Source organism: Anoplophora glabripennis, unplaced genomic scaffold (genome assembly GCF_000390285.2).
Source record: "Anoplophora glabripennis isolate ALB-LARVAE unplaced genomic scaffold, Agla_2.0 scaffold182, whole genome shotgun sequence".
Classification (NCBI taxonomy): Eukaryota; Metazoa; Arthropoda; class Insecta; order Coleoptera; family Cerambycidae; genus Anoplophora; species Anoplophora glabripennis.
In genome coordinates, this window is record NW_019416287.1 from 633,131 (window position 1) to 656,981 (window position 23,851).

Genomic DNA, 23,851 nt, shown 5'->3' on the forward strand with positions numbered 1-23,851 from the left:
AAAGCAAACTACTTTTTTTACACTTTTATATTTAGTTCCCGCGATTCCACTTAACAAACTCCCAAATTTCAGTTGTTTATTACGTACCGCGTTGCCAAATTTACACGTAGGTATAGCAAAAGAAACAACTGCATTAATATTCAAATAAAAAGTAATAAATATATCGTTGTTTTCTTTATTAATTAAATAAATATTTCTGCTTTGATTTACATTTAAATAAATTCATCAAATGTACTGAATTCAAGATTTTAATTCCTCACTTAAAACTTAAGTAATTATAATATTATTAGACATCACAAATGTAATGAATTATAAAACAACTATTTTAAATAACTTTGTAATAAAATACACTTTGTTACATTAACAGTGTTATTTATTTTTATTATTACATTTTTATAACATCTACTATTATCTTCTATGATAGATAATAATGTTTAAATGTTTAAAACTTTATCTCCATTCTATTTATAACACACTACATAAAGACCTTAATTGTTTTTTATAGCAATCATAAATTTGTTTCCACGGATGATCATAGAACAAAAAATCTGTAAAACTATCTAAATTTTAGTCAACCTGGCAATGCTTTAATATTGTCCTATTGTAGTTAGAAGGCCGCTAGTCAAAAAATTTCATAAAAATTTGGCACAAATGATTTATATTTTGACGTTAACAAAAATCTTAGCAACTGAATATTAAAATTTAATTTTAAGAATATTACGTATAAAGAGATTATATAGAAAGTGAACAAAATTAATTATACTACATATTCAACCGCGTATTTTAAAATTGTGCGTTCAGTGCCTAAGTAGATATGGGATATGGACCGCTACAAAGAAGTAAGTGTTGATAAAATCGTATTAACACTGTGTTAAACAAAAATTTTTTCAGAATAATTGTCGCATCTGTAAAAAAGTATTTTGTTGTAAAAAATGTCGTGAGCAACATGAAACTCGCATTCATAAAATATTTGTAGATTGCAACATTTGTCTTTATGGAAAAACATTTTTGCAAAGAGATCCACCAGAATGTTTGATAAACCATATAAAATACCAACACTGGCCCCTGCATTGTATTTTTTGTAAACAAATTTTTGAGTCCTTAGAAGAACTTTTGAAACAAAGTGTATGTCAAGTAGATTATAAAAATCAAAATTTTAAAAAAAGCCCTTATACACCTATCCAATCTCAAGATGAAAACAAATGTTATTTTCCTAAAGAGCAACAGATTTCTAGTAACCCTACCATGTTCTCTAATTTAGCTACAAGTACTCCCTTGCAACGAGAGGAACCTAATTTACCGGAGAAAAGTCAAGAAGCCATAACACCAGTAGAATTTTTAGACATTAACAGAGATAAAAATTATTATACTGACTGTGTTTCAATGAAAAGAAAAGTTACTTTTTGTGAAACACCTGTCGCAGAGAAGAAAGAAGATATATTAGAAATAGGTACGTCCTTTATTTTTATTTATTTATTTATTTCTTGAAAATTATAAAAGAATACAGGCTACGATCTATATGAAACAATATCATTTTAATTTGTAAATTGGTGTGCAATATGATAATGTGTACGTAAGCACTATAAAAAATTTATTGAATAATTTAAAATGTAACGAAGCTTAAAGATTTTGATATTTTAAACTATATGAATTTTTCTCATATTCTTATTCCACTTTGTGAAGTTCTAATAAAAAGACAATAACAATTATTTAACACATTTAATATCCATGTCTATGTCATAACTTGGGAGGTTGTTTCTTGGATTGTTGTTATCTCAAAAAACCTTAATCGATCAAGGATCTAAAATAACAGGTTTACAAAATACAGGATGTTGAAGTTTATTAAAATATCTCGAAGATAAAACTTGGACTAATAAATTTATGTAAGGCAAAAATTCAGTAAATTGATTAATAAACAACAACCAGTGGTGGAGAAAGGGGGGCACTGTCATTAAGAATTCCAGAATTTTTATGCCATTAAACATTTTGGTGATATGTGCTTAATTAATGGTTGAAAATAATTATTATTATTCGAAAGTTATCATTTTAAAATTTTTTACTATTCACCTCACAAAAAAAATGTCACGCATACCAATATAATACATAAAAATTTCTATGCCATTTCTTTCTGATCTTTTGATGGTTAACACCATATTTAGAATTACATTCTGAACAAAAAATTCAAAAATGGCTCATATTTAATTAAACGTAGAATATACTTTTTTCAAGTAATAACATTAGGAATTAAATGCACCTACCCAATTTTCAAAATACTCGATAACTTCAAAATTCCTGGGATTATTCAACAATTATTAATTGACCCAAAAGAACATGTAAACTCTTAAAGTTGTGGGATAGATTAAAAAAAATCATGTATATTTTAAATTTGTTATTATGGTGCATCAAATAAAAGATTCCACTAATTAATCACTAATTTCATTAATTTCACTAATTAATTAATTAATTTCCAAGTAGTTATTTACATTATTTATATATTTGTTTCTAATTTCAGAAAATATGTTTGAAGGCCAAATTATTGTTACTCCCAGTTCAGGTAACTTTTTAAAAAATTCATATTAATTTTTTGAGATGCATGTAATCTAATATTAACAAGATATATTATTAACTAATTCGCCTTTGTAAAGAAAATATTTAAAATACCTAAAAATTTGAATGAAAATGAACTGAATAGTTTACTGTATGTGATATCCACATAATATTCTACCCAGTTCATCTTTTTTGCTTTTCTATCTAGAAAAAAATGGTAATTAGAAAAATTTAAGAAACTACCGAGTGGATAGTACTTCTTTGGCAGTACCTTCTCTTTAGATTATATAAATTATTAGATTATTACTTGTTTACTTCATCTTTCCTGCATAGGAAGAATTACATGGAGGTCAAAACGGGACTTCTTGCAGACCATATAATTGTCATTAAAAATTTACAGATCTGTTCAGAAAATTTAATAGTAAATAAGTATAAATATACACTGGCCAACAGTTAATAAATCAAAATATGCAAACTGTCAGAGCAAATATACGACTTGTATATATCATCGTAAAACAGAGGATTCAAAACACAACAGAACAGACACAAACTTGGTTTATATCTCCGAAATGCAACATTCCTAATTGTGTTTTATATATTTCTTTGATTGTAACAAAACTTCCTGTAACATTACTTTACATTATTTTGTAGATAGAAAGGTAAAAAACAAGTTGAGTAAAATGTTATATGAATACTTGATCTCGAAAATATGATGCTCTACATAAACATTACTTACATCAATTTTTTTTTTAGCAGCCAACAACTCTGCTGTGTTTTATAGTGCCAAACAATATCCACAGGAAAATTTGACATGTCATGGTGACAAAAACGAAATAAGTATATACACGGACAGCAAGGACATTAAATTTGAGGAGAAAAGAGAGATTAACAATGCAGAAATTGGACATGAAGAAAGTGTTTTATGGATAAGTGCTGTAAATACATCACCAGATTTTATTGAAGGAAGCAAACCATTTATTGACACAAATAACTTTCCTACACCAAGCATTGCAAAGTTAAAAAAAAGGCAAGTAAATGTAGTTATGCCAACAGCAATTAGAAACCAAAATGTCGAATTGGAATTACCTTCTAATATGTCTTTAACTACTCTGAATACTTCTATATCTGAGGAAAGCACATCTGAAATGCAACAAGATAGTTTTAAACCACATCTGATTCTTAAAGAAACTTCTGTAAATAAAGTCGAGTATTCAAGTACTGACGATACAAATGGAATCTTAGCAGAAACATCCACAAATTCTGCCAGTCTTTGGACTTCAATGAGTAAGATTGTTAAAACTGTAGCAAATGTAGTACAAGAGTTTTCCAGTTCAACCTCTAATTCCAAAACTCCTTTAAAACGTATTATGGAAGATGATATATTTGATGGACCTCATGTTAAAAGGTACAAACTGACTGAAATAAAATGTCGTCCTCCAATAAGACATTTGGCTATAGAATATATGGGAGAATGTAAGGAAAATTTGAAATATGAGAGTAGCAGTTTTATAAATAGAATTAATAAAACATTTGTTGATAAAGCAACACAAACAGATGAATGGTTCCCACAAAATTGCTGACTAGTGACAAATTTATAGCTTTTCAAATTGCTTTTACTAAATTTGTACCATTGTTTAAACCAAGTAATGTAAAATATATTATAGATATAGCATGCGATATATGATATTAATCAGTTTAAAAGTTTATTTTTATATTTAAATTTGTTCGTCAATTGTAAATTGTTCTGTATTTATATGCACTTCTGTAATTCTTAAAATTTGTAATAGAACTTATTGGCAGTTATTAAGAAAATTTATTTAAAAAATAGTATAAAAAAAATAAAAATGTTCCAAGTACAGGTCCAAAATTGCTTCCTAAGGGCCCCTACTCAGGAGACACAATTAGGGACTTGCCCATCTTGTTAAAAATAAAAAAGTAAACACCTTTGTATTATACCTTCAAGGAGCTTGTAGCTTCTTGGCAAACTTATTTGGGCCTGTTTATTAAACAATTTTTAAATTTTTTAACACAATCTAATGATAAAGTTTGTCGTTCTAATTATGAGTATCACACTATTCTGTATATTCGACAATATTGAACTAGACAAAGCATTAAAATTCTGTTTCTTTAAAAATATTTTTTTTATTAGAATTTTCAAACTTTATCCTCAAGTAATTTCACTTTATGTATCAACTTATTTATAAAAATAAATTATGTATTTTTTACAGTAATAAATGTTCATGTTTCATATAATTGAAAATGATTTCTCTCAAACAGCAGACTGCCAACAGGCTGAGGGGTGAGCACCGCACTGTAGAAAAAAAACTTCGTTAAAATCTATATATCCATACAAAAATAACTAGTACAAAAAATGATGAGATATAATCCATATTAAATAGGGAAATGAGTATAGCACTTGTGGTATCATCATACTTTAGTAAAAATCACCCATATAAAAAAAATTATATAAAATTTGAAGTTCTAGATGTTTTGATATATTTGTATAATATACTCTCTTTGGAGATGCATATAAAGAAGATTGGGCGTACTGCAACTTAACAATGTTCGTAATATTTTACCTTAAGGGGTAAGCAGAATAAAATTCTTGGGAGATTTAATTAAAGTCCTAGTGTAGCCATCCTTTCCTTACCTTATGAAGTTTTACCTTTACTTTAAACTTTAACCATTAGAGCCATGTCAGGACTTCAATTCTTCGACTCTTGAGTGAATGGCTACTCTGAACCGAGGAGTAGGGAAATCTCAGTTTCAGAATGACTTATTTTAAACCCTAATACCATTTGTTTCAATAATTAATCTGTAAATATGTAAATTGTAATCAAGTTAGATATAGGCACAAACATAAAAGATCGAATCTTGCATCAACTTCAAATTTATTGAGGAATTGTACTATCTTGAGAACTCTTCAAATGTATTTTTGTCTTTAAGTTCTGCAATAATTTCGTAGCTTTTATTTCAACGTAAATTATAATTTCATCAAGATTTGTTATTTGCTGAAAATATATAAATACGTCAACCAGAATAATTCTTTACGAGGAATTTGGTAATTAAATATTTTTTGACATTACAATTTTTTTTATAATTTCATATTCAAAATAAAAGCTACAGTAGATAGAAAAAAATATATTGTTACTGCGCAAAATTTATACTAATGTAAGCAAAATATAGCTATATTCTTTTCTAAATTCAGAGTTCTTGGGAAAAAAAATATTATCAACATCCTTGTAGAAAAAAGATGGTGTTGACAAGTTTTTCAGTCTGAAACGTCAGCAAACGGTAACATTTGATACAATGGCGCATAAATATTAAGAAATACCGAATATTACATTAACAATCTCATCTCACATTTGATTAGAGGAACCAAAATGCTAAAAACGTGTTTTCTGTTTTCAACTAGCTTCTCAAATAAACCTGGAAGTAAAAAATGGAAATCTAAAAATTTAGGTTTTTTTGGACGCGGCGGTAGCCAAAGTGGCCAAGGCCTGACGACTGAAAATTCGAAGGAATTTTCCTGTCGTACCCATGGATGTTTGTGAGTTAGCAGGCAAAAATAGTCAAGTATGGCCTAATTGCTGGTAAGCTTCATGACCTTTACCTTTTTAGGTCCTTTTTTCAAAAAACCTCTCAAACTAACCAGTACTTATTAAAATTATCACATACCATATTATGCAACTTTATTCCAATTTAATCATCTTTCTCTCACAGTTTTTGATACAGCAACGTTTATCTCATCAAATTTGAAACACCCTATATGTAGTTTTATTTTCTTGGGGACAATTTAGATGTGGTCCATTAGGAACCAGAACACCCTACAATCTTTTTTCAGTTCAAATAAATTTTTTATATGTAATATAAAAATGTACTTGATGATCCAATTGTGCCGATTTTTTTAGAAACGATTTTTCAAAAAAACGTAGCCTTAGTCAGCATCACTTAAAACATTTTAAAGTTACTGTTTTTAACACTCCTAACATTAAATGCATTTTATCTCGGATTAATCTTTAAAATGAAGCAGTAAAATTTTTTTAAAACTGCAATTAAAAATATAATCAATTTTCTTGCCTATAAGGATCATTTGAGCACTTTAGAGCTTTAGAATTTTTGTGAATTTTTTTTTTATTTGTATAGTTTGTTATTAGTAATAAGTATAACAAATTTGGAAAAAAGTTTGACACCATTATTTTTATGAATTTTAATAATTTCTACACTGGTATAAAAAAACACATATCAGACACCTTAAAAAAATTTAAGTGCCCCAGTTTTTAACACATTGTACATAAAGCCCTTACTGAGGAGTTGATCAGGGCTTACTTTTTCATAGATTTACTTTTGCCTGGGCAGAAATCTCACTGAAAAAAATAAAAATATATGAATCTTAGCATCGATAGATTAAAGATAAATATCCTAACATTTTAAGGACAATTTTTTTTTATTTAGAAAAAGAGAATTTTTTTAAACGTAAAAGTTATGTTTCTATTATCCTACCAAACCAATGTTTTATATTCAGGTAAACTGCAAATCAACTGTGACATATCTCAAAAAATCATTAACAGCTTCATATAACAACATAAAAGTTCTATTTGCAATTATTGATGGAAGTGGATACTAAAAAATACTATGTTTCTTAACGTATCTTACTTTAGATTATCTGTATATTAACTATTTGCATACATCACTTTTGTAATAACATAATTTGGTTGAAATACAACCTCATATTAGATAACAAGAGTACATCAACATAAATTTAGTTAGTTGCTGATAAAAATTATTTTAAAACATCAACCAGATTACACCTTTATACATTACATGTTTTGAAAATAATCACAGATCAATATAAACCAACCCAATATAATTTACAAAAGAAACAGTCAATGAAGTAGTTCTACTGTTTATATTTAATGATAACTTATTTTGCAAATCACTATTTACAAAAAAAATGTACTGTATCGCTTTTAGATTTTTCTGTAATAAATATTAAAATAAGTATATTTAAATTATACTGATTGCATCTATCAGACCCATTAGCTAACAAAATTTTTATCGAAGGCAATTAGTCAAATCACCTGTTATAAAATTATTTTGAAGATTTTAAAATTAAAACTTTGATATTAAATACCGCCAAAGAAAGATAAAAAAGTCAAATAATTACACATTAAATAAACAACTTGTTTCTTCTAAATGCTATCAATAACTTCATACAAGCAATGTTAAATTTCAAATAATTAATATATGCAACAGTCCTTACTGGAAACATCGTCATGGCAATATAAATTTGGCAGTATACAAAAAATATGAACGTAATAGGATAAAACGCTGTATTTTAAGTAGTTTCCACTAATTTGATCTTAAAATCTGGTGAGCGATTAACATAATAGAGAGGAAAGGACATTAATTAATTAACGAAGGTAAAACAAGGAATATGGAAATTTTAGATGAAAATTTAACATTTTATATTTTACATAAAGATAAATACATGTGCATTAGCATTAATAATATAATTTAAATAATATTTATTACTAACACTTTAATTTTACATATATGTGGGAATTGAAATTGTTGCAGACAGGCTAACAGATGTTCGTAAACATTTGGAAATGAAAATGAAAAAATTTATGTATATGAAACTTGACATTGCTTCGCTGAAATTATCTAATGTTAAAATAACATATAATTTTGCTTGTCTCTCTTTCACAAATAACTTCAAAGGATGCAATAGAGAAAAAAATATTTGATTCCTTTCAAAAATTATAAAACTAATAAATAAACATAAAAATAAGTATAAAACAATATTTACAAGAGAACTATATACAGTACCTTACAAGCACGTTTTTTCCTCAATATTCTTTATTTACATAAACAAAATTGTAAACAGATAAAGAAAAAACGTGTTTTGGCATTATGTATATATACATTCAGGGTATTTCTAAAATATAATTTCAAGCTGAAACAATACACAGAAAATCGTAAACGTGCCCTGCAAAAAATATTTTTAAATAACCTGAGGTAAAAATGGCACAGGTTACAATAATCTCACGAGTAGTTTTTTTTTATTATCGATGAATACCTTTTTTGAAAAAATTGACAATGTATAAGCCCAAATTCAAAAATACCATGGATTGTTGTCTTTGGGAGAGAATGATTAGTTTCTTTCTCGTTATATTTACTTTATTAACCAAATTTGAAAGCAATTTACAGTATTTTAGCATTATTAAAATGTGTATATGTATTTATTAACAATTTTTTCAAAAACTATGCAAATTACTATCGACCAAGAGTATTTGAGACATTTAAGATACTATTTCAAAAGTATATATTTCTCCAAAAATGTCAAATTATTTTTTTAAATAAAGATCCTCCCGATTGTTTGCTGCATCTCTGCTTTGGCGTTACAGAAGAAACTATCCCCTTCGAGATTATTGCATCAGTTTGTATAAAGCTTCTATGTTGAATTTCATTTCGATTTTATGTCATTTTGGAGCCATTTAAAAAGATATGTTTTGACAGCGCACTTTTATCACTCTGTATCTTTTGTACTTTCGAGCCTATAGCCATCTGGTTTAGACCACTGGGTTGATGCACTAACTATACAATAGCGGTACAACATTTGCTGGTGATGCTATATCTAGTGAGCCCTTGATAGAACTGTATGTTTTACCAGAAAAGTACTAAAAACGAATTCCCCTCAGTAAATACAGTCTACCCCTTAGAAATATGGCATGAAACCGTATGCCAAAAACAAGCAGAAATGGTACCACACCACAGAGAGAGGAACAGTTGAAATGTATGGTCGACATACTAAATTGGCATACTGAATCAGTGCTGTACATGCACTGTATGGGTCCATCACAAAGTGGCTTAAATTTTCTTTTCCTGTTTCAGTTTGGCATCATATTTTAGAAACATCCTATATATAGGGTGTTTCAAAGTCGGCATTATTGCTAACTTCATTATTGGAGATTAGATATCGGGTAAATTATCAAATTATTTGTTCCTAAACTAAATGGAAAAACAACTGAAAATCATATTTACGAGATTTTTAAATGGAACGCCCTATATATTATGTTATACTTTAATGTTTTTTTTAAGATTACACTGGTATAAGGTATGATTGGTCTATCTCCAATAAGAAAGATAAGGTCATTAAGCATGTAATGTGTTAGAGACGAGAGAGATCGGTTGGTGGTTCGGCTACTGACTACCTTTCTAATACATTACTCTTATGGCATGTTCTAATAGCCATATCTCCCTTATCATGAGATCCATCAAATATATCGCTGCAATCCTGAAAAAACATTCAGTTCCAATATGACAATATACATGGTGCTCCACTAAAAAGCACATGCAATCACAAATGTGATTTATTTTTTTGTTTAGCATGTACTAATAAAGAAATTAGCAAAAGAATCAACTTAATTTGAAGCACCATATATATACATAAATACATATATTATGGTAAGATATTTATTCAATGAACCTCTTAAAATTAAATTGCTGAAAATCATTAAGTACACTGGGTTGTACTTTAATTTTTTAATATACTTTTTAAGTATGTATTTACAAGTAACAACAACACAGCGACATCTAAGAACAATATACGCACAGGTACATCTATACTGAATATATCATTTTGTACAGGTGACCACCTCTTACAAAAGTTGTTTAACACCCGTTGACACTCACTCATCATTGATCATCCAATAAATAATTAAAACTAGAAATGGTCTTTTCACAGAAAATCACAGATGTACATTATTACCGATAATATACCCTGGCAAATTTTCCTAAAATAATATGAAAATATATGTAATATAAATGAAGAATCCAAAGTTATTAGACCCATCGAAATAACTCATTTGGAGGGAAAAAAAAAGAAAATTGTTACCTGGACTTTTATAAGTGGAAATGGTAAAGGGGCCTATAATAAACGAAAAAAAAATTAATACGTGAGCATGGGTGGCGGAGGGTTAATTTGAGGGGTTGTAAAGTTGTGAAACATTGTATCATTGGGATTTCTGGCAAAAGTTGACGTCAAACAAAAAAGTATCCAATACCATAGTTGTATTTCATGCAAAAATCTACAAATTTTGTTTTTTATTTATAATTTCCGCAAAAATAATTTAATTTTGACGAAACTTGGTGAAAGTATACCTTTCTGTGTCTTAAATAACCGCAAATTTTTTTTAGATAAAAAATCAAGAAGTTTCCGTTAAATTAATTTTTTTCGGTCTGAAACACTTTTTTTCAAAGAAAAATTCTACTGAGGAAAGTAATCGTACAGAGTTCTGCCGGTAATTATTTTTTCATTTTGACATATACATTTTGTTGAAATAAAAAAATCTGTAATCACACTTCAAAAACGTGCTCAAAAATGCAAAAAAATAAAAAATGACTTGTAACATTGAATTATTCAGTAATTGTTGGTAATTTGTTTAAATTTAAAAAAAAGTCAAAAACTAATTACACCATTCAATTCTAAACAAAAAAAATACAAAAAAAACTGTCTCATTGGTTGACCCAAAACTTTATTTTTGTAGTATTGCTATAAACATGTCAAATAGTGAATAAATAAAATAAATAATAATTTTTTGCGTAGGATTGATGTGTACTTATTTTTTTTAATTTTGATATACAGTGTGTTCAAAATAAGGATGGGATAGCATTAGGATCTAGGAAACGGTAAGAGATACAGGGTAGTTCAGATTAGAAAAAGTTGTTTTTTTATATCTAACAATATGCCGTTTAGAAAGCTTTAATGCCACTTTTTTCGCTCTATACAATGGCGTTAAGATTTTCGCAATCCGACGTTTCATCTTTGAGAGGCCATCAGATTAATTTTTTTAAATATGTCACTGCTATTTTTATGATCAAATCTAGTCATTTGTAATTCTGAATTAGATGATATTACTATTGTAATAAAAAAGTTTTTAGCTATCATTTAAAATTTTTCCTATAAAAATAGTGATGTATTTAAAAAAAATTAACCTGATGATGGCCCCTTGAAGACGAAACGTCGGATTGCAAAAATATTGACGCCATTGGATAAAGCGAAAAAAGTGGCAATGAAAATATGCAATTAATTTTAAAATTCGTTTTCAAATAAAGCCAGAAAAGAAATAAAACAATTCTGCAAAATTTCGGGTTTTGCGTCAGCAGTAGACTTGTAGTTAATTAGTATTGCTGAAATCTCACATCATCCGGAGATAATTTATCATTTGTGCATTTGTAATTCGACTTGTATGTTTATAGCAATACTGTACAAAAATAAAGTTTTGGGTCAAACAATGACACTTTTTTTGTATTTTTTTTCATAGAATTGAATGGTGTTTTCAGTTTTTAATTTTTTTTATTTAAACAAATTATTTATCAACAATTACTAAAAAATTCTTTGTTGCGTCATTTTTTATTTTTTTGCATTTTTGAGAACATTTTTGAACTGTGATTACATTTTTTTTTATTTCATCAAAAAGCATATGTCAAAATGAAAAAAATGATCACCGGCAGAACTCTGTACGATGATTTTCCTAAGTAGAATTCTTCTTTGAAACAAGTGTTTCAGACTGAAAAAAATGAATATTTCTTAAACTTCTTGATTTTTTTGTCTAAAAAAATTTGAGGTTATTTAACACAGAAAGGTATTCTTTCACAAAGTTTCGTCGAAATTAAGTAATTTTTGCGGAAATGAGAAATAAAAAACGAAAAATCAGAAAAAAACCTGTTTTTCAGATTTTTCTCGGAAATTTTGTTATTTTAAAAAGTGACCTCTACAAAATTTGTAGATTTTTGAATGAAATATATGGTATTGGATACTTTTTTGTTTGACGTCAACTTTTGCCAGAAATCCCAATGATACAATGTTTCACAACTTTACAACCCCTCAAATTAACCCTCCGCCACCCATGCTCACGCATTTATTTTTTTTTTTAGGTTTATTATAAACCCTTTTACCATTTCCACTTATAAAAATCCAGGTAACAATTTTTTTTTTCTCCAAGTGTAATTTGGTTGGACTATATTGTCCTAATCGAATCAATTGGGAAAGGTGCAAACAATTACACAGTTTGCATTATTCAGAAGTATGAATCTGTAAAGGATCATTAGTTCTTAATCTAGCAGAGTCAATCTTTCAGGTGCAGCTGTAAGTTACTACTACATTCACTTCCACATCCACAACTAATGCAATATTCAATATTTTTCCTCACAACCTCCAAATATTATTTTCAACTTCTATTGCATTGAAATATTAAAAAAAAAACAATTTAAAATGACAGTGTCCCACAGAAAATTTTTGTAACTAAAAACTGATAACACATAAAAACAATTTTAAAAAAATCATATTTCTTAAAATTATAGCATTACTAAAAAAATATATCAAGTTTTGAAATGTGATAAGCTAAAAAAAAACATATCTCCTATAATAGGACGAAAAATAAATAAATGTTTTTCAAGGATCTGCCATATGGCATTCTATTTGACAATATTCAGCAATTTTAAGGCTAGTGGATATAAAGAAATGATAATTCATTTTAGGAAATTTGTGGATAAGCTACTGTCTAAAGTTATTTATTTGTAACAAAGTTTTAGTTTTTTTCTGTTTATTTGAATATTTTGCGACCTGGGAAAAGTATCGGACAAATAAAAAATATGCATCACAATAACACACTTCACGTCATTAACATTTTAGAAAAAAAACTAACAATAATAATACATATTTTTTAATTGTGCTCTTTTTTCCCATACGAGATTTTTCTAGGACTATTTCATGGGGGCCAAACTACTGAAACGAAAGAATTTGTGGATGATCACACAAAATGGCAATATAACTACCTACACCTGAATGCTTCTTAATCTATCATTTAATCTCCAACATTAAATAAAATTAGTAAAAAAAAAAACGGAAGTGAAAGACAGTGACCATCGATTGGATTAATATGTACATGCAATTAAAGTTTTCATGTATTTTCATAATATGCCAGAAAAAAATTTGTAAGGGTAAAAAGCTTTATATACAATAATATAAGCAGAGTTAAAAAAAAATCTTAAAACTATAGAAACCTGGGCATGGGTGGATTATACTGAGACTGAGAATCAGATCTTAAGTGGGGATAAGTTGAAGGTTGATACCGCCGATAAGACAGAGGATGTTGCAAGGAAGGTATTAGTTGAGTTCCACCTAACGAGCTGTGAATGCGAGGATTACCATCTCCCAAGTCCAGCTCCATTTCTTGTTGCTCTTGTAACTGTATCTGTCCTATGGTAGCAGTAGCCATGGCCACGTCGGGCATAATATCTGAAAGATGGCCGTCACTGCACGAACTACTTTCTGGTTCTGTGGAGAAACGAAAATCTCCGTCTGGTACTATTGCAGGTAATTCTTGTCGCTGTGAATATCCAGCCCTTTGGGAACTAACATTTTTACTGTAACAGCTGTGCGATGAACCGACGACAACTTTATTAGGCGATATTTGAAGAGAATCGGTGTCACACTGATCGGGAATGCAAAAGCAGTTCTCTAACATATCAGCTACTGGATCTGGCAAATTAAATTCTCGGACTACACGCAGTCTAATCTGGCGGTTGATTTCATGTCTTGAAGATAAAGGCATGTTAAGAGCACGTTGACAGCTTGGAGATTGGCGTAGCTTTTGCTCCCTTTTCAGCATTGCCGTCATAACAGCCGGATCTGGCACAGGTAGTACCGATGCTAGAACATCAACGCCAGCAGCCCCATGAGGTCGAGGTTTTTCTTCTACCTGTAAAAAAAAACTTTTAATACCTTGACCAATCGATGACACTAAATTTACCATATACAGGGTATCAGGAATGTCTTGCATATAGCGGGCCCTACGCATCCTCATAATTTCTACTTCTTGAACAAGTTGGTCCTCTACCAAAACTTTTACTTCATCATAATATGGCATGAACAGTCTTGGTTGTATAAATAATCCGTTATTTTTACCACCACGTATCCAGGCATTTACGCGGAGATTTTCCCTGTCTCCTCCAATCATATGACTTGGAGGAGTACTTACTAATCCTCGACGAATTGCGTGATTCAAAATTTCACTATTTGGAGGCAACACATGATCCATTCTAACGAGAGGTAATAAGTCGGACAATATCTCTCTAAGTTCTACATCACTTAAATCTCTTTTCTTAATTCCTTTTCTTGCAACCGAATGCGCTGTGTGACTAACAATATTAGGTTCTACAATCATAAGACAATGCATAAACGGACATTTTTACTTTCAGTGTAATACCTACCCCTATCTTCCATTCTTCGTACTAATTCATTTTCACCCCATTTAAGTACAGCATGTAAAACTTCTAGCTCACTCGCTTGCAAAAAAGGACTTCTAAGAACCTCGATAAGATGAACTTTGTCCAACTGATGCAAAACTGATGACTGTGAGACAGGTTGAAACTCTTCTCGAAGGAAATGTAAGGCCTACAATATTATGTCATATGTGATGTTCGAGCTAATAGAATAACACAACAGAAATAGAGTTTGTATCGTGGACCGAGGTTCATTCATATGTGCCACTATGTCTAAGAAAATTTTAAAATGTCTCGTCTATTAATAAAACAGTTTCCTGATTTATGTGGGTATGTTGCACTTTCACTGATAAATGCACATATACAGGGTGTCCCGTTCATGTTTCAAAAAAACTTGTGTGCAATTTCCTCATGGAAAAATAATAGGAGTAGTTCATGTAAAGTTTTTTTTCTTAGACGCCCCGTTTTCGAGATACAGTGTGTTGCAGTTGTTACATTCCAAATGGTTTTCCGTAATTATCTTTAAATCGGCTAAAGATAAAAATGTCAAAATTTGTACACGAGTAAACATCAACTGTGCGTTAAGAATAATGTGCAAACGGTTTCTTTCTGAAAAGCAGTGTCGCCGATACAGGTAATTAGAGGGGTACAATCGAAAAAAAAAAATGTAAAATGACAAAATTTATTACATTTGAAAACGGTTCTGTAAACTCTAAAGCATACTACAAAAAAAAGGTATACTTTTCGAAATTCGGTAGCATGTACCATTTTCGAGAAAAATGAAGTTGCATCAAAGGAAATGCGGGACAATTTCAGTATCTACTGTAGCATTTCGAGTATGCACATTTAATTGTGCAGCTGTTTTGTTCTGTATGTCTGCGAGTCTGTTTCCTAATATTTTTCTGTTTTTTCACTTTTTTTTAGCATTCATGTCCATCAATTCAGTCCATTCAACAATTGTTTATTTTAGTAATGGTAGTGTAGTAGTTTAGAAAATCTAAAATTAGTTATTAATAGATAATTAATTACCATAATCTGTTTATTTTGATTAGGGTTGGGACATTTTTTAAATAATAAATAAACTTATTACAATATTCGAATTATCCAAATATTCAAATTATTAGAATTATTCGAATATACAAATTATTTGAATTATTCGAATATTTACATTATTTGAATAATACAAATAATGCTCGAAATTAGGTGATATGTAGTCAAACATTCGAATTATTCGAGGGTGATCCCAAATTATGTGCAAAAAATTTCAGGGTTGATTAGTTAAACGATTTTAAAAGGACTCCTTGATATAAAATTTTTTTATTTAAGCGCCCCTGTTTTAATTACGTTACGACTCCTTTTGAAATTAAGAACTGAAATTTGACACGATATTTTGACTGTTGAGGCTTCTTCTAAACGAATATTTTTTATTGTCCTCGTCTTATTGTAAGACGTTGAAATGAGAAGCTACTAGATATTGGATGTGCTAAATCAGATATTTGAAAAAAGACTATGTGCGCGTATGGGGTCCTGAACTTAATTTTTTTACTCAAAACCTGTACCACTTATCAAAAAAACTGATAACAGGCAACAAACATTAACAAAACCCAATAAAAAATGTGGAAGTGAAATTATTCGAATTATTCGAATATGATTCCCAGCACTAATTTTGATTTACTTTTTTAAATGTTAGTTTACAACGTAATTAATAAATAATTTTAATTTTTTTTTTTAGTTAATAAAATATTTTACAATTTAACTGTTTCATGTGATACATAAGAAATTGAAATTTGTCTTAAATGCTACTGTTGGTAGCTAAATGTCTTCAGCTCATTCAATGGTAAAGTCCTTTCAAATTAATATTCTCTTAATGTACTTGTGCCGCTTTATGTGAGCAAAAAAAATGCTATTTCATTTTTCTCGAAAATGGTACATGCTACCGAATTTCGACAAGTATACCTTTTTTTTTGCAGTATGCTTTAAAGTTTACCGAATCGTTTAGAAATGTAATAAATTTTGACTTTTAACATATTTTTTTTCGATTGTACCCCTTCAATTACCTGTATCGGCGACACTGCTCTTCAGAAAGAAACCGTTTGCACATTATTCTTAACGCACAGTTGATGTTTACTTGTGTAGAAATTTTGACAATTTTATTTTTAGCCTATTTAAAGATAATTAAGTAAAACCATTTGGAAAGTGACAACTTCAACACACTGTACCTCGAAAACAGGGCGTCTAAGAAAAAAACGTTACATGAACTATCCCTATTATTTTCCCATGAGGAACTTGCACACAAGTTTTTTTAAAACATGAACGGGACAACCTGTATAAGGCAAACCACTGCACCAACCATTTTAATGATACAGATACACTAAGGATTATCTTTCACTTGCAACAAAATGATATAGTAATATGATTATTTTAATATATTTAACACAACTAACTTGTGTTTAGATTTCATAGTGACGCCACCGACTTTGCAAGCAAATGCCAAATTCTAATAACAAGTTACCTGTCGGTGGACCCAAGCAGACCCATGTGGCTGTCTCGCCCATTGTAACACTACTGGCAATGTATCCAGTGACAGCCACTCCAGTATGAGGTCTTCACAACCTTGAGACAAAATATCCAATTCCAAGAAGCGACCTATTTGGTACAGTTCCATGGCTTCTTCAAGAGGAGATGGCCTAGCTCGGCCTGTGTGAGCCAAAGCTTGAGCTTCACCTAAGCCACCACCACAACCACCACGAGAAATTAGGGACAGATCTACTTGGTCTAAATATATAGCATGAAGAAGGACTCTAGCATACCTTAAAAAAAATTATTATTAAAAAATAAAGGATATTTTAAATATTACCTCTTGGGTATAACAGTTTCATCCAGAACAATCCTAGTAGGGATATGTAGAGCCCTTTCGGTATGGTCTTCTCCACTTTTAGACCTCCTCTGTAATAAGTTTCTAAAAAAAGGGGACCTTGCCGAAAGTATTGCTTTGTGACAGGGTAATTCTAATTTAGGTCTAAATCCGTACTCGGAGCTTCCAGAATCGGGGCGTTGGCAATCTGAACCATCTGATGTAAACACTAATGCCGCATCGGCATAGTCACCAGTCTCAAGTAAATATCTTAAATCGGCTTCCAGGGCATTGGGGGTGCCAAATTCCTCCCTCAGTCTTCGTAACAAATTCATATCAATATTGGTATTATGTGGGCAAATATCACCAGTATATAAATATCTTAACAAGGCAGAGAACAATTGAACATCGACAGTAGCCGTTCTTAACTCCAAACAGATACGAGCGCCATATCCGGGACATCCTGCTAACAGATCACGAAAGTAAGGACACCTAGCAGAAAGAAGTGCTCTATGAATGGGAAAACAGGCACCTCGATAAACTAAATCCGCATCTGTACAGTATTTAAAATCATATAATGCAGAGAGATCTTGTTTGAAAGTTGCAGCAGGTGGTCTTGCCAATTCTGCCTGAACACATAAGTCTTTCAAAGCCGCTAAGGCTTCATATTCTTCTAATAAAGCAGCTACTTCCAGAGGACTCCAATCAGCCACCAGTTCGCGGAGCATTCGCCCATGATCACAAGCTTTCGAAGAACGTCTTCTTCTGATGAATTTCTTCTTTAAAGTGGCAAAACCAGTAACTTTCTTCTTTCTTTCTCTATAAAATAATCAGTTTTAGTTTCAATACATAATAATTGTACAGTGCATTACATTTTCAATATCATGCAAGTGTATCTCAATTAGTAAAGACAGAAAGTGGTTGTTAAAACAGGTTTATTTGTTTTTGAATTATAACTAAAAATGTAAATTTTGATATTTCAAAGAACCATTGTAGCAGCTGCAACTGGATTTTTCCTGAAAAGTAGATACTTTATCTTACAGATTTTTTTGCATCCCAAAATATTTAGTTCGTCACATTTATATCAACAAATAATAAAATTATCCCGTTTCTTTTCCAAAATTTAAAAAAGGAGATAGTTGGCCTTGACTAAATATATATGTTACTTTCATGGCCTCAATCTTTGAGTACATGGCCAACACAGATTATTTTTTTCCAAATGAAATGCTTATTTTAATATCCAAATTTTTTCCTTTCAGAGGAAACAGAGGTAAAACTTTTCTCTTTTGAGGTCAACGATTGAACATTTCATCTCGTAAAGATATAACACAGAAGAGAATTTACAGGTATTATGTATATTATTTCTTTATATATGAAGTGTATATTTTGTATAGTTTTTTTTTAATGTAAGATTTTTTCTTGAGAAAACTTTAGTCTTTTTTAAACATCTGTAAAAATTTAATAATTCGTTGTATAAGTATAATGTTCTTGTTTTACTTTCAATTAAATAAATAGGTGATATTTATGTTCTATGTCAAAGAAAAATAACACTCAATTTTTAAATAAGTTTCTATTACATCACCATCTAAATGAATTTGTTTTTCTCCACACCCCGCTATATACAATAATGACAACAAATTATTATATTTAGTAGTATATTCTTTTAGGCCTTATTTTTTTATTTTTGGAGATAATTTGACAAAGTACATATTTTTGGAAAGGCCCTCTTTGGAAAAAATGCCCTCTTCGTAACTAGGCTATGACCAACCATTTAAAAAATAAAATTGCACTTACAAGTTGAAAACTGATAAATTATACTAATAAAAAATTAACTATGGTGCTGCATTCTACGTAAAAATAGTCTGTAAGATAAAATATCAACATTTTAGAAAAAAATCTCATTATAGCTGTTACCGTTACAAGGTCACGAAAAACATTCAATAATCCGCAATATATTGTTCCAAACCAATTTGGATTAGTGAATATTTCGGACTATTGATGATAATAGTTGACAGTTTAAAAAAATATAGTTATATATAAATACGCTTATATACATTACTGACCACCCAATTTCATAAAAGTAGCAATTATTATCTAACATTTTTATAATATCTATCTATTTTTTATCTAATATTAAAATAGTATTTTATGTTTATTCAATGTGCTCAACATGTTGACTATAAACTACAAATAAGAACTAAACTATGGACTCAGTAAAATAAAGAGACTCCAATCATTTCTACATCAATTTAGACACACTAATATCTAAAGATTTAAATTCTGTAATCCACAATAAACTCTAAAATTCAGAGCATTTTTTAAAATATTTATGTTAATAGAATGTAATCAAAATTATTCCCAGATTAGCATATGTCCAAATGATCAAGGTTCTACTGTAACTTTATTATTATTGGAAAATTGTTATATGTACATATGTACATATATGATAAACAGAAACCAAAGTTTAATTAAACGTAGTGACATTTTAAATGCATTGTCTCCTCAGAAAAAAGGCATTGATACCAAGCGATCAGCTATTGTGAATAATTGATGACAATTACGCAATAATAAATATATGTACAGGATGTTTCTGAAAGATGATGCCAAATTGAAACAGGAGATAGGAAACGTCATTTTATTTTCTTATTATTTCAGAGTAGCTGGTCATCCAAGTGAAATTTGGCACAAATCTTTAAATTTTCAATTGCAATATCTCATTAAGGAGTAGCTTTTCCTATGTAAGTAGTGGAGATACAGAATAATATTATTATAATAAAATAAAAAACAATAAACGTTTTTATCTGTGATCTTTCACGATAAAAATTCAAAATGTCAAAAGTGTCACGGATTACATACAAATTTTGTGGAAACGTTGTACCGATTAAAATTTAAAAAAATAGGAAAATTGAAGATAAAAATAAAAATATACTCGTATCTGGAAGATAACACATTCTAGTACCAATATTCTTGTCAGTTTTTTTCTTATTGTGATAGGTATAATCTATCAATAAAGTTGAAAAGCTATCCATGGCACTTTTGATTTTTGGAATCTGCACATCTATGCTGAGTTTCATTTGGATTTGACCAGCCACTTTTAAGGTATTCTAAAATTGTGTTTTTAAAAGTTCACTTTTATCACCCTGCAACTCTTTCATATTTTTGGGCCCTTAAAATATTCTTGTTACAGTTTGGAACAATATTTTAGAAACACCCTTGTATATGTACACATACATACAGGATGTCCTAAAGTAAAAGGTTTGTAAAGATGAGTTGTCGAGTTGAAATACTAAGGATAAGGAAAGAGTTTCTATAAACACACCTTCCATAAGAATTCATACAAACTTACAACCCTTTGAAACAGCTAATACAATCTTTTTTTTAGTAAGTAAAATACATATTTAAAAAACTAAGAAACTTAATTGGTGGACACATTAGTTTTTCAAGGGAAAACTTATGGTGCTAATGATGGTAATTTTTTCTGTCAGATTTTCATTATTTTTCAATTTTTTTAATAGGATTCTACCAATATTTTTACACAAAGAGGTCTTCGTTTCATTTGGTCATATTTTTCTGAAAATTGCCTTTGAACTTGCGAACGCAATAAAAAACATGCTAGATTATGGTTAAACGCGTGTTCAATATCGCCTCCACTTCTTGTGGAAGCTATATTATATTCAATTACTTCAAAAACTTTACAATACCTCAAAAACCTATTGTATATTTCTAAATTAATTACATGAATTTTGTGTACAAACATTATTTTGTGATAAAACATTTTTTGTCAGACTGCCACTATAAAATGTGGCTTCAATGAAAGAGGTCATCCTCCATATTGATCCGGATTTGGCACCCAACAATTATTTTCTATTTAGAGATTTGAAGAAAGCTCTTCGTGAAAGACAGTTTCTCGGTAATGAAATTTTGAAATGAGTAACTGTAAATCATTTCACAAGTAAATCTTTCGTCTATTATTATGACTTGAAAAACTTATAGAAAAATGGATAAATATTTCAGAGCTAAGAGAGATTATATTGAAAAACAATAAAATCTTACTTCATTCCACATCATTCCTACCCAAGGCATGAACTTATGAACGGATCCCTAAAGAATAAACAATACCCGATGTTTTTCAATGAGTGTCAATTGGCTGTTTCCAAAGTTAAAACTTATTTAGAATATATGTGGAAATGGGTTTTAAAGTATGTTTTTTATACTTTCACTAAGAGCTGTAGGTGAATAGTTTTAGAGACAAAATTCACTGTGTACTTGAATTGTCGTAGATTTGTTACATTGTTATTTAATACAGAAGATTGTAATCCATTATAAACAATAATTTAGAATATGCTATTATAAATTGTGGTTAACCAAAATTTCAAGCGTTGTCAGTCATATCTTATAAATTTTTATGCTCATACTCATATGTGTCAACATACAATGACAATATTCTACAAAAATCCAATTGTTCTTTGCAACATTCATATGAAAGCAACACTAATTAAAATGCATATTCTTCAGTAGTGTTTATAAGTTCTATTTTAAATTTTATTTTTTTTCGCATAATAAAACCAAAGTATGGTCCTGATTTGGACAGATTTGAACTAATATAGTTGTCAGTTTTGTCATCTTTGCTTGGTGAAGTAAATTTTTGTCTTCTATGGTAATAACTTTAATCCGTAAGCAAATACAAAATAAAACCAGTCTTGAAAGAAAAATTACCTATATTTTGTTCTATAATCCTAAAATGAGGTTGAAATCGCAGACTTATGTTAATTAGAATGGCTAATGTACCGTTCATTAATAGATTCAACAACAATTGGAGTAACAATTATAAACACACTGGTGAAAAATAGAATAAAAATTTAAACAAAATTTATACAGTCCGACACAAATAAGTTTGCGTTTCTGACTCGGACGGAACTAGATGGAATAAGACATAGGCGTGACAATTTGAGATAGCGACTACCGTGGTCCAAGCTTGTCATTCCAGTGCGCATTCGTGAACGGAACTATCTCAAATGCAAACTTATTTGCATTGGTCTGAATTTTATTAGTTAATCACAAACCTGACAACTCCTATTGTATCTCTATAACCAGTAACTGAGGAATCATTGCCTAAGTTAGCAGGTACCATTGTGGGATCATTCCCAGGAGATGTAGATGCATTCACTCCCATTCTGTGTGTTAGTCTTTCAGACATACACTGCTGGTTTTCACCACTCCGCCAACTGTGCTGTAGTGCACATGGAAATAGACAGCTAAATAAGTTCATAGCTTACCCAGACTAAAGCCTGACATGCAGACACAGCCTATAAACAATACCAATTATTAGGATTAAAGAATGAAAAGTGAATAGAAAACTATTCATTTTATTTCAAAAGTACGTTTAATCACTGAATATTTAAAAAAACTTGTGTTCATTAATAAACTGATTTCTTTGACTGCTATCTTTCATAAACAGAATACCTAAATAATACACTGATTATTAAACAAAACAAAAAGGTTCAACTTCAACATATTTGAAAAATTATTCAGTCAATCAACTTTCTGATTTACATATATCATCCAGAAAAATATGTTTCTTTATAGTTTTTCCTAATTAATAGTTGTAATTGAATTCTCAAGGATCTCTTTCTCATTTTATCTTCAATTAAATCTCGTATAATAAAAACCTATACAGATAATAGAAAGTAGTGACATTAACATTTAGTGATGTAAACAACCATAATTATACACATATATTTGTAAAGTTATAAAAATAAGTTTACCTGGGCGTCGAATTATCATAGTGACTTGTAAAATGATAACTTGTTTGGGTACATCAACATCCATTTATAGCTTACTAACTAGATTCTAGGATTATTGCAGTAGCAGCAGCCATGTTTATATCGTCACATCACATAGAAAACTTGAGGAAAACAATTAAATGCTTCTTAAAAACAGTAACAATAAAATCTTCTTATGTTTTCAAGCTTTGACAAGTAACTACATTTTCAAATATAAATATTTTAAAGAACACTTTCAAATCTAACATATTCTACTTAATAAATATTGTGCAAAAAACATAGCGAACACTCAGCTCAACACATCAAACTTTTCAGGTATTTCGTTTCTCGTTTCTGTCAATGCTGATTGTTCTATTACTCAAGTTCAGTGGTAGCA

General features: G+C 29.6%; 2 protein-coding genes across 4 annotated transcripts; one reads left to right on the top strand and one right to left on the bottom strand.

Annotated features, from left to right (window-relative positions):
• The first annotated feature begins 603 nt into the window (after positions 1 to 603).
• Positions 604 to 4,709, top strand: LOC108910974. 2 transcript variants are annotated; one of them, XM_018715763.1, is made up of 4 exons: positions 604 to 839; positions 1,262 to 1,450; positions 2,513 to 2,554; positions 3,301 to 4,709. In XM_018715763.1, the coding sequence occupies exons 1-4, from the start codon at positions 815 to 817 to the stop codon at positions 4,125 to 4,127; spliced, it is 1,083 nt and encodes a 360-aa protein (XP_018571279.1). In that variant the 5' UTR covers positions 604 to 814; the 3' UTR covers positions 4,128 to 4,709. The 2 variants fall into 2 exon arrangements, with proteins under 2 accessions (XP_018571279.1, XP_018571280.1); XM_018715764.1 differs by having other exon boundaries at positions 3,304 to 4,709.
• Positions 4,710 to 12,941: 8,232 nt separating this feature from the next.
• On the bottom strand, positions 12,942 to 23,783 carry LOC108910990 (BTB/POZ domain-containing protein 7). 2 transcript variants are annotated; one of them, XM_018715795.1, is made up of 7 exons: positions 23,458 to 23,783; positions 22,756 to 22,998; positions 17,696 to 18,511; positions 17,351 to 17,648; positions 14,827 to 15,010; positions 14,367 to 14,770; positions 13,608 to 14,315 (listed from the first exon to the last, which is right to left on the bottom strand). In XM_018715795.1, the coding sequence occupies exons 2-7, from the start codon at positions 22,959 to 22,961 to the stop codon at positions 13,608 to 13,610; spliced, it is 2,616 nt and encodes an 871-aa protein (XP_018571311.1). In that variant the 5' UTR covers positions 22,962 to 22,998; positions 23,458 to 23,783. The 2 variants fall into 2 exon arrangements, with proteins under 2 accessions (XP_018571312.1, XP_018571311.1); XM_018715796.1 differs by lacking the exon at positions 23,458 to 23,783 and having other exon boundaries at positions 12,942 to 14,315; positions 22,756 to 22,961.
• Between the last annotated feature and the right edge of the window lie 68 nt (positions 23,784 to 23,851).

Excerpts from the sequence above, each read along its gene's own strand:
- LOC108910974 (XM_018715763.1), top strand. The coding sequence starts at position 815 with ATGGGATATGGACCGCTACAAAGAA. Across the intron at positions 840-1,261 it reads ATATGGACCGCTACAAAGAA|CTACAAGTACTCCCTTGCAA; the intron begins GTAAGTGTTGAT and ends TCTCTAATTTAG. Across the intron at positions 2,555-3,300 it reads TATTGTTACTCCCAGTTCAG|CAGCCAACAACTCTGCTGTG; the intron begins GTAACTTTTTAA and ends TTTTTTTTTTAG.
- LOC108910990 (XM_018715796.1), bottom strand. The coding sequence starts at position 22,961 with ATGAACTTATTTAGCTGTCTATTTCCATGTGCACTACAGCACAGTTGG. Across the intron at positions 18,512-22,755 it reads GATACAATAGGAGTTGTCAG|AGAAAGAAAGAAGAAAGTTA; the intron begins GTTTGTGATTAA and ends ATTATTTTATAG. Across the intron at positions 14,316-14,366 it reads TTCCTGATACCCTGTATATG|GTAGAAGAAAAACCTCGACC; the intron begins GTAAATTTAGTG and ends TTTTTTTTACAG.